Source organism: Nematolebias whitei, unplaced genomic scaffold (genome assembly GCF_014905685.2).
Source record: "Nematolebias whitei isolate Nwh7 unplaced genomic scaffold, NemWhi1 Nwh_scaf_690, whole genome shotgun sequence".
Lineage (NCBI taxonomy): Eukaryota > Metazoa > Chordata > Actinopteri > Cyprinodontiformes > Rivulidae > Nematolebias > Nematolebias whitei.
The window spans coordinates 563-11,429 of record NW_023619235.1 but is presented as its reverse complement, the minus strand read 5'-3'; the positions used below and the strand labels follow the sequence as shown (position 1 = coordinate 11,429).

At 44.8% G+C, this 10,867-nt stretch overlaps 1 protein-coding gene across 1 annotated transcript; it reads right to left on the bottom strand.

Annotated features, from left to right (window-relative positions):
- Positions 1-1,087: 1,087 nt before the first annotated feature.
- Positions 1,088-10,380, bottom strand: LOC119429365 (choline-phosphate cytidylyltransferase B; the record flags this gene model as incomplete). Its single annotated transcript, XM_037697007.1, is given in 7 exon segments — positions 1,088-2,080; positions 2,157-2,345; positions 2,549-2,691; positions 2,771-2,849; positions 6,295-6,446; positions 6,531-6,647; positions 10,281-10,380. Coding segments are annotated over 7 exon segments (1,005 nt in total), but the record flags the coding sequence as incomplete, so codon positions are not given.
- Positions 10,381-10,867: the final 487 nt, after the last annotated feature.

Here is a 10,867-nt window from a genome sequence, read left to right as displayed (position 1 = left end):
ATTTTAACTTTTAGCTATTGTTTTGAATATTTTAGCTTTTAGCTACTCTTTATGAGTTACAGCTTAGCTATGGATTTTATAATTTTAGCTAATGTGTTAAAATATTTAGTGTTAAGCAAATCGTAGCTAACTAGAGCTTCTAGCTAGAATTTTTTTTCTTTTTGCTTTGTTACGGTTTTATGAATCTTAGGGTTTTATCTACAATTTTAGCTTTTGGGGAGTGGTGGCGCAGAGGTTAGAGAGGGTGGGCCTGTGATCGGAAGGTCACCAGTCCAACTCCCCATACAGACATCAAAATGTGGGTGAAAGGTGAAGCACCCACACCTGTCTTCATCCTCATTTACCCCGCTCTGGGCCCTTGAGCAAGGCCCTTAACCCCCACCATCGGCTCCAACAGGTGCCCTAGATGCAGCGCTGCTCCACTGTGGTAGCTCGGTGTCTGGTTGTGTCAGGAAGAGCATCCGCCGTAAAAACAACCGCCAAGTCTTCATGTGAGTGAGTTCACTGTGACGACCCCTGAAGCAGGGAGCAGCCGAAAAAAGAAAATCTATCATTTTAGCTTTTATAATGGTTTTGCTAAATTTAGCTTTTAGCAACAATATTGATACGTTTTTAGCTTCTATTTTTATGTGTTTAGGTTTTAGCTTCTGTATTGTAGCTTCTAGCTATCATTTAGCTTTTTTATTTTTGTCTTTAAGCGACAGTGTTGCTAATTTTAGCATTATGTTTACTATTTTTTAGCAATGGTTTAGCTAGTTTTAGCTTTTGTTCTGCTTATTTTAACTTTAACAATTCATTTTTCCACAAACGTCAGTGAAGTCGCTCGGTGCCGTCATAAGGATGTCGTGGGAAATGCAGTTCGTCCGGTCTGGTTTTCTGTTTTATTGACATGCCAGGCCCTTTAAACAACAACAAATAAAAAAGAAGAGACACATTTTCAAAGTTTGTACATTTAGTGAAGGTTAAAATCTGTTGTGTACATTTCAATATAATGTTCCAGTGGAAGGGACGTCTGCTTTGGGTCGGTGTGAATGAGCAGACGGCAAAAAGAAAATACAGTTCTAATATCTGCAAAAAAGCATTTTGGGCCTAAAGTCAAGTTTTTAACAACCTGCTGAGTCACCAGATTTAATTCAAGTATCATCAGAGTTTTATTTGAGAACTGACATCATGTTTCAAAAAGTCCTACAATGTTTAGGTAAAATGATAAAACACGGAGAAGTGTTTAAAAAGGCCCTCGTACGTGTTCGTCATGCTTTAACTTCATATCAGGAAGGTTTTATGTACCCTTAAAGATGGCTACGCAGTGAAGGGGTCTAGTTAGTAACCTTGGTTTTCTAAGAATGTCAGACATGTTCATTTGTTAGTGTTTTAAGAGTGTAGATTTTATTTGTGTGTCTCGTCTCCCTAAAAGTGTCCATCAACACACGCTTGATCGTTCATGCTAAAATGGTGCAGACCGGCACTAACTGTGACCTCCGCTATTCTAAACGTGCTGCAGGGATCTCTGTCCCACACGTCCAGTGGGGTTTTGTCCACACAAGAAAACTTGTCAACAGAAATGAGACGGGACATACAGATGCAGTGACATTATAAGCAGCGTCTCTGTTAGTTGTGGACAATCCAACGCATCCTGACACATTCTTGTCCTTATCGTCTGCTTGGTCGCCCACACAACAGAGACCGCGATGGCTTCTTGGCTCTGCAGGTCAGAACTACATTTCCCCTGATTGCAGTCGACGCTGCAGATCTGCAGCGTCTCTGAGGAGCGCCGTCTCCAGTCGGTGTTTGCAGCAATGTGTGTTTTCTATGAGGTGTTCCCAGGCAGTGTGCTGTAGGTGACGCACGAGTCCATCTACTTCTCATCTTCATCACCTTCGCTCATGCTGCTGATGGAGGCCGAGGCTCCTTTGGGGGAGGTCGGGGGCGAGGGCCGGGCGTTGTACCAGCGGGCCGGGGGTGACGGAGGAGATGGGGAGCGCAGGGGGGACAGTTCGCGAGGAGGACTGTTGCAGGGAGACTCTCTGGGAGACAAGGCGTAGGACAGCATCCGACTGCTGCGCTCCTGAAACACTTGTTTCTGTGTTTTAAGAAACACGGATGAAGAAGAAGCACTCGCATCACGGTTTGAAAATGTAACACGTCGCTCTTCTTACCCATGTCCCGTCAGGGCCGAAAAGTTCCAGGAAGTTTCCGATGAACTCTCGAGATTTTTCCTCCCATTTCTGAATGAGGTCGTGACTCTTCTCCTCAACACGGTAAACAAAGTGTTTGCTCTTCTCCTCAACGGTTCGAACCTTCTCCTTCATGCGATCCACTTGGTTCTGTAGCCGATACTTCTTCTCCTAAAGTGGAAACATGTTAGGAAAGGCATTAAAAACGGTCTCAAACAGACTTTGCTGAGAAACAAAAACCCTTTTAGATGTTTGTTTTTGCACTGGGTCCAACGGCCTCAGGGTTCGTTTTGACCCAAGGGCAGCAGGAGGGTGAACTCCGGTTTGACTCGGTGTCCTGAAATGAAGCCCCTGCAGCAGAGTGGTGGTCTTACATTGATGTAGCTGACGTTCAGCTCCTTAGCTGTGTAGCCACGCTGAAGATTGCGTCGAGCGTAGACGTCGTAGTCTCGGACGATTCTAGTGATGATGTCAGAGGTTGAGATTCCCTCTGTCCGCAGTGTGGGCACAAACATCCCTGGAAAAAACAAACGTCCTTTCACTACAAGCTGTGGCTCATTTTGTAGATGAAATAGTTACCGAAGTCCAACCCTGACCTGCCTCTTTGATGTGTTTGTAGACGTCCTCACTTCCTGCTGAGGAGTATGGGATATCATCGTGAGCTACGAAATCGATCTGAGAAACAAATCAAAGGACATGTACGTTGGAAGGCACAACACTGACACAAACAAAAAGTAACAAGACTCAAGTGTCTACAGGATTTCAGTAGGGTCATAAGGGTCAGGTCATAAAAACATGAGTCCAGGGTGCCTTATCAATAAGTCCTTCAAAGTGCTGATAAGAGGACTGCTGGATTCCATCGCTATATGATGATGGGCTATAAAAGCTCATCATTGACCCGTGGCAGCCGGTCCACAGGGGCCGGTGAGGCTCGACCCACAAAGGAGTTCCTCCTGATAAACAACGTAAATTACTTATTTACTGAGCTTGCTGTGTATTTAACAATTTTCAGTCAGGTCATCTGGACAGTTTCTTTTTTTTTTTTTTTGCTGAAACGTTTCACCTTCGATCCAGAAGGCTTCATCAGTCAAGGAAACACACAGCAAAACTGATTCTTCCCCCAAACAGCTTACTCCAAAGTGGAACAAACCAGTTATGTTGGTGCTAAGAAGGTCTTTGGCACGCCCCCTCCTGTGTTGCCGGCCCTCTTCCTCGTCGACAGTCATGTCAAACTGGTTCAAAACCAAAAAAGTCCATGCTCAATAATCCAGGTATACAATCCAACAATTTTCAGTCAGGTCATCTGGACACTTTCTTTTTTTGGTGAAACGTTTCGCCTTCCATCCAGAAGACTTCATCAGTCAAGGAAACGCACAACACAAAACTGATTCTTCCCCCAAACAGCTTACTCCAAAGTGTAACAAACCAGTTATGTTGGTGTTAAGATGGTGTCCAGATGACCTGACTGAAAATTGTTGGATTGTATACCTGGATTATTGAGCATGGACTTTTTTGGCTTGCTGTGTATTGTTTTGTTTCGTGTATTTTTAAACAATTTAGACAATTTTAAGTGGAATTTAAAATGATGTTTTTGTTATTCATCCCTCAGTTTTTTACCGGTACTTATTTACCATTATAAGGCTGTACCGTTCAACGACCTGCGTTCGTCAAGCGGATCCGAACGTGTGGCCAGTGATCCGAACAGGCAGGTCCAATAGTTTCATTTGGGGCATTTGGGTTTTAATGCACTGATATAACCTCTACCTAGACCTGATGTGACCTCCAACCCAGGAATAGCTGCAGTGAAACCTGCTGAGACCAACAGTGGAGATATTCACTTTTAAATCCATTTGGAGCAGACAGGAGAAAGAACTGGGAAAAGTCCAAGAACAGGAAATTTCTACCATTATGGTTGGACCTTATTTAAACAGTTCTGTTGCTTGTGTGTGTGTGGTGGGTCAGTGGTTGAAGCAGGGGTCTTGTCTTTCTGGGTCTGAGTCCCAGTTGAATCTTCTATTGGATTTGGTGATGATATATTGTATCATCATTTTTCACTTTTATATTAATTTGGAGTTACTTCACTGATTTTTTTCCTCCCATTTAACTGCCGGCGTGACGTCATGCAGCATGGCAGCACTGACGTGAGCTCCGCTTCGACTCACTCTTCTTTGTTTCTGTTGTTTATGTTTCAACTTTTTGGCACCTACACTGCACATCCACACTACGGGTATGACTGCCATGCACTTTTGTATCGCTGCCTTTCCATTCTGCCATTGTGGTTCAGTTCACAGCCCCCTCCCCACCTCAGGCTGCAGTCTGTCATGGTGGCTGTCTCCATGATCCTCCATCTGCCTGCACGGACCGAACTCTATAGAACAGTTTGGTTCGGCTGGGAAACCTTGGATGTTCTGTGTCTGCCGGACCCGGTTCTAGAGAGCAGTCATTGTTGCCTCGGTCGTTATTATCATCATGCTGTTAAAGGGACCGCGCTGCTAACAGTACCGTGGTGCTAACGGGACCATGGTGCTAACAGTACCGTGGTGCTAACGGGACCGTGGTGCTAACAGGACCGTGGTGCTAACGGGACCATGCTGCTAACAGTATCATGCTGCTAACAGTACCATGGTGCTAACAGTACCATGGTGCTAACAGTACCATGCTGCTAACAGTACCATGGTGCTAACAGTACCATGTTGCTAACGGGACCATGGTGCTAACAGTACCATGCTGCTAAAGGGACCGCGCTGCTAACAGTACCATGCTGCTAAAGGGACCGCGCTGCTAACAGTACCATGGCGCTAAAGGGACCGCGCTGCTAACAGTACCATGGTGCTAATGGGACCATGCTGCTAACAGTACCATGGTGCTAAAGGGCCCGCGCTGCTAACAGTACCATGCTGCTAACGGGACCATGCTGCTAACAGTACCATGGTGCTAAAGGACCCGCACTGCTAACAGTACCGTGGTGCTAATGGGACCGTGCTGCTAACAGTACCATGCTGCTAAAGGGACCGCGCTGCTAATAGTACCATGGTGCTAACGGGACTATGGAGCTAACAGTACCATGCTGCTAACAGTACCATGGTGCTAACGGGACCATGCTGCTAACAGTACCATGGTGCTAAAGGGCCTGCGCTGCTAACAGTACCATGCTGCTAACAGTACCATGGTGCTAACGGGACTATGCTGCTAAAGGGACCGCGCTGCTAACAGTACCATGCTGCTAACAGTACCATGCTGCTAACAGTACCATGCTGCTAAAGGGACCGCGTTGCTAACAGTACCATGGTGCTAAATGGACCGCGCTGCTAACAGTACCATGCTGCTAACAGTACCATGCTGCTAACAGTACCATGGTGCTAACGGGACTATGGTGCTAACAGTACCATGCTGCTAACGGGACTAAGGTGCTAACAGTACCATGGTGCTAACGGGACCATGGTGCTAACAGTACCATGCTGCTAACAGTACCATAATGCTAACAGTACCATGCTGCTAACAGTACCATGCTGCTAACGGGACTATGGTGCTAACAGTACCATGCTGCTAACAGGACTATGGTGCTAACGGGACCATGGTGCTAACGGGACCGTGCTGTTCTAAATGTATTCCTTTTTCACTTTTGGTACCTTGTTTTTGTATTCTTGTTGCAGGCTTGGTATTTCATGTTGTTTATTTGGTAAGTCGAGACGGTTCTTCTTGTCCTGAAAGTTTCATTGCATCGCTGACCTTGTGTTGACCTGCGTATGACAATAAACCTAACCTAATCTGGGGTATTATTTCAGAATTACTACCTCAAATCAAATTAGAAATCCAATTCAGAAAGCTGTGTGCGGGAGACGTCCGTTTCTCTGATATATTAGACTGGACTGTTTCTCACGAGACACAACCTGGATCTAGTATAGACACACATACGCAAACTAGAACAATAAATCAAATACTAAGTAACTGTATATCTGTTGTGTTTTCACAGAAAATGTGACACAATTTGTAATAATTTGGTGGTTAGCGATGCAGGAAATTGTCCGCCCCACTAATATTTTTTCTCACTGTCATTGATGCAGGCAAGTTTCATGTACAATTTAAAGTCCTGATGCTTGAATCCACCTCCCACACACACCTTGTGTTTCTCCAGAAACTCGGGCGTGAGAGTCCAAGGTGCGTCTCTCAGAATTTCATCGATGTAGCGGCAGTGTCTCAGCGCTTCGTAGCGTTCGTGCTCCGTCATGACGGTGAAACCCTTGTACTTGTGGGTCAGCTCATCGCTGCAAACTGTGCAACAGCAGAAACAAGAGTCAGCTCAAACAGATTAAATCAGCTGGATGAGTTTTTCATGTATTGCTTGGAGGGTCTAACCTCCAACGATGAGGTAGGTGTTTGGGAAAAGGTTCTTGGCCTGCATGAGAGCGCGAGCGTGTCCAGCGTGGAACAAGTCAAAGATGCCGTCTGCGTAGACTCTCACAGGGCGATCCACTAAAAAATAAAATTTACCGATCGTAGGAGCTATTTTATCTTTTTCACATTTGAAATGATTATAATTTGTTTAATTCCTTTAGGATTATTTTTTGTTGTAAAATATTGTGTTAGTATTTGGAACATTCAAGACACACAATCTGGGAGCAGTTCTAGAGGTTCAAAGGTCACCAAACTGAGAAAAAGGAAGAAGATCTGCTACAAACGCTAGAATGCATCAAGACAAGTTAAACGTGATCAAGGCTAAAGGTATTTGTTTTGGTTGAAAGTGTGTCACACAAGCAGATGTTGCAGGAATGGTTTCATGTGCGTCATGAAAAGCACCCAGGAGTTCTTCATATAGAGCGGCAGGAGGAAGGTGCATCCTCAGGACAAACCCGCCCGGCACCAAACAGACGTGGCAACGTCTCCACAGCAGCAACTCAGACTCGTGGCCATAGTGGGGTCGGAACAATAAACTGTACAAAACATCAAAGTTCATGCGCAGTAGTCCAGGTCAAACTGTACAAACTGTGCATTTTTGGACCCTGGAAGTTCTGGTATGTTTTGCACAGAAAATCTGACTTAAGACGTTGAATTTGAGGGGTTAAAAGAAAAATATTCGACTAAGAACAATGGGTCAGAAGAAAATTGTCAATACCCACATAGTATTATCTGGCTCACCAGTAAGTGTCTGGTTTTGGAGTTAACAACTTTGTCAAACTCCTCAGGACGTGCTGATAAATCAGTGTAACCACGACTTTAATGAAAAGAGGAACAGATTGAAATGTCCAGAGAGGATTTCACTTCATGAACATTGTTGATAGTGATGACTTTTGGTTGTTCCATTATCTGTAAGCCATAATAATCAAAGTTACAAGAAATAAAAGCTTGAAATACACGGCCTGGCGAAAAAAAAAAGTCAACACCAAAAAAAAAGCTCACACTAGCTTTGATGACATCATGCATTCTCTGTGTCATTGTTTCAATAAACTTCTTCAATGTCACAAGATCTGTTTCATCCAGTGTTGCATTAATGTTTCACCAAGATCTTTCACTGATGACGAGACACTGGTCATGATGGTGCATCACTTCACCTGCCTCTCTTCTGACCCTGATGCTCCATCACTTTGGAACAGGGTCAGTCTGGACTCATCAGACCACATGACCTTCTTCCATTGCTCCAGAGTCCAATCTTTATGCTCCCTAACAAATTGAAGTATTTTTCCCAGTTAGCCTCACTGGTTAATGGTTTTCTTAAGGCTCCACAGCTGTTCAGTCCCAGTCCCTTGAGTTCCTTCACATTGTGTGTGGAAATGTTCTTACTGTCTCTATGAACCACAGCCCTGAGTGCTGCTGGTGTTCTTCTTCCATTTGATTTCACCAAACGTTTAAATGATCACCATCATTCAGGATTTATTTCCGGCCACATTTCTTCCTGGAAGACGATGGGTCCCCACTGTCCTTCCAGTTTTTAATAATGTGTTGGACAGTTCTTAACCCAGTTTTAGTTTCTACAATCTCCTGAGATGTTTCCTCTGCTTGATGCCAATGATTAGACCCTTCTCAAACAGACTGACATCTTTTCCACGACCACGCCATCAACATGGTTGTTTAAGAAGCGAGAAGCAACTCATTGAACCAGTTGGAGTTAAAGAACTTGTTGCAGCTGAAACCTAATCGTCCGTGGACCTGTTTGATGAGTTACATCCAGGTGGAGACTTTATTTTGGCCAGGCAGAGTTTTTCACTGTGTGTAATACATGACTTTCACTTTCTGAAATGATGAACGTTTTCACGGTATTTAATTTTTTTAGATGCGCCTGTACGCTGGATTCTGACTCTTGCATAAATGCAGTACGGAGGTTTGTCTGTGGAAGAAGCCCAGTCTCAACCATTAGGTCTGATGATGTCACAAACTTTGTTGGCGCAAACCAAAAGTGTGGCTCAACTGATTCATGCCTAAACTATATGTTTGAGTCACTGATGGCATAAAATGGATCTTCAACATACCAGCAGCCTCTCAGCAAGGTGACATTTAAGAGTGCATGATTCGATCGGTAAAGGCTGTTCTTGCCTCAGTTCTGAAAGAGCAAGCGTTGGATGATGGACTCCAAACAATCTGTTGTGAGGTTGAAGTCATATTAAATGACCGATCCGTCACAGGTTTCAGATGATTCAAATGATTTGGAAGCTGTCACGCCCAGTCGCATCGTAACACTGAAGAACAAGCCCATCTTACCACCAGGGCTGTTTCACCAACGGGATCTTTGTGTCAGAAAGAGATGGACTCGTGCACAATACATGGCAGAGCTATTCTGGAAAAGATGGCTCTCTGAGTACTTGCCTCTGATGCAAGAGAGACAAACATGGACTGAGAGAAAAAGAAGCCTTGCTCCAGGAGACACTGTCCTGATTACAGACTCTGCAGCTCCAAGAGGATCTTGGATCATGGCATTGACCTTCAGTGTTAATCAAGATGCAGGGGGCTTAGCTCGCTCCATGCACATACAAACGAAGACCAACGTTCTGGAAAGACCAGTGACAAAACTTCTGTTGCTGCTGGAGGTAGTTCACTGTAACATCTTGGATTGATGATGATTATTATTATTGCAGTATCTCGGGGTTTTGTTCACGAGTGACACGAGTGAGGGAAGAATGAAGCATGAGATTGACAGACGGATTGGTGCAGTGTCTGCACTATTGCACACTTTGTGCCGGTCCATTGTGGTGAAGAGGGAGTTGAGCTGTAAGACAAAGCTCTCCGTTTATCAGTCGGTCTACGTCCCTCCCCTCACCTCTGGTCATGAACTCTGGGTAGTAACAGAAAGAATGAGATCGTGGATCCAGGAGGTTGAAATGAGTTTCCTCTGCATGGAAGATGGACTCTCCCTTAGAGACAGGGTGAGAAGTTCTCCCTGAAGATCTGGAAGAGGTGGCTGTGGAAAGAGATGTCTGGACCTCCCTGCCCAAGATGCTGCCCCCGAGACCTGATGATGGATGGATGGATGGATGGATGGATGGATAAAATGGCCGTTTTCAGGACTTTACTGTAAATGTTTGTACAATTAGGGGCCAGAGTGCAGGAGCACTTTTATCTTTTCAATGTTTGAAATAATTATAATTTGATAATTCCTTTGGGATTACTTTTTAATTGTAATGTATTGTAAAATGTTATGTTAGTATTTGAAGGAAATTCTGTTTTGTTTGTTTGCTTGATAACGAAGGTAAAGACTGTGGGAACTGTAAATCAGTGAGCAGGTGTCGGACCAGCATGCAGTGGGTGAATCTTTTATCAGCGCAGAGAAGAAGGAGCAGGAAGTGCAGACGTTTGTTTGCCGCTTGATGAAAAGGATTAAAACCACCATCAAAGGAAATAATCTTGGTTTGGACATTGGACTTGTTTGTGCCCCGTCGTGGCAGCGGCCTTTGGATCTTTTAATTAGTTTGAGTTTGAGAGAAATCACCGCTACACAGACCAGCTCAACTCACAGTTGGTGTTTACACCTGGCAACAAAAGGAACACGATAGATTTTTCACACGCCTGTTAGCAAAATATCTGACATAAGGTAGATTCAGTGGAGCAGTTCCAGAGGTTACAGGAAAGGCAACGTAGCAGTGCAGAAAATCAAATGTGACGATGGAGGAAGTGTACCTGGGGTTCCTCTGCGGGCCTGAGCGATGCTGAGCTTCTCATGAGGCGCACGGCAGTCGCAGCTTGTCTCCCTGGCAAAGATGGCGGGCTCTGTGAGAGTCTGAGACAGAAAGTGACCTGGTTATATGAAAGTGTGTCGGGGGAGGCTGATTAGGTTTCTTACAGAAGCTAACGTTCCCTTGTGGTCCATTGTTTGTGCTCTTTTCTACACCCTCCTCCTCCATTAGGTTAATGATGCTCAGTTCAGCACTGAGTGGAAAAGTCCAGCAGAGCTGCACGTATTGATCAGACTGAGCTGACGTTCACTCCTCTGCAATCATCTGAGTGAAACGTACGAGCCCACCGTGCAGCAGGGAGGGTAAAGGATGGCTTCTTGTGTGATACACTGCACAGACGTGCAGCTATAGGACACCACAGGAAGGACAACAGAGATAAGATATGGCAGAAAGGTGCCAGGACCGTTTCAAGGTCAAAGTGCTGCAGTGAGAGCCTTCCTGAAAAACTGTCGTGTGTGTGCCATCTGTTGACTGCAGAGAAAACTCTCTGGACAAAGAGCCAGTGCTGAGCAGAGACTGGTGGGAGAGTGA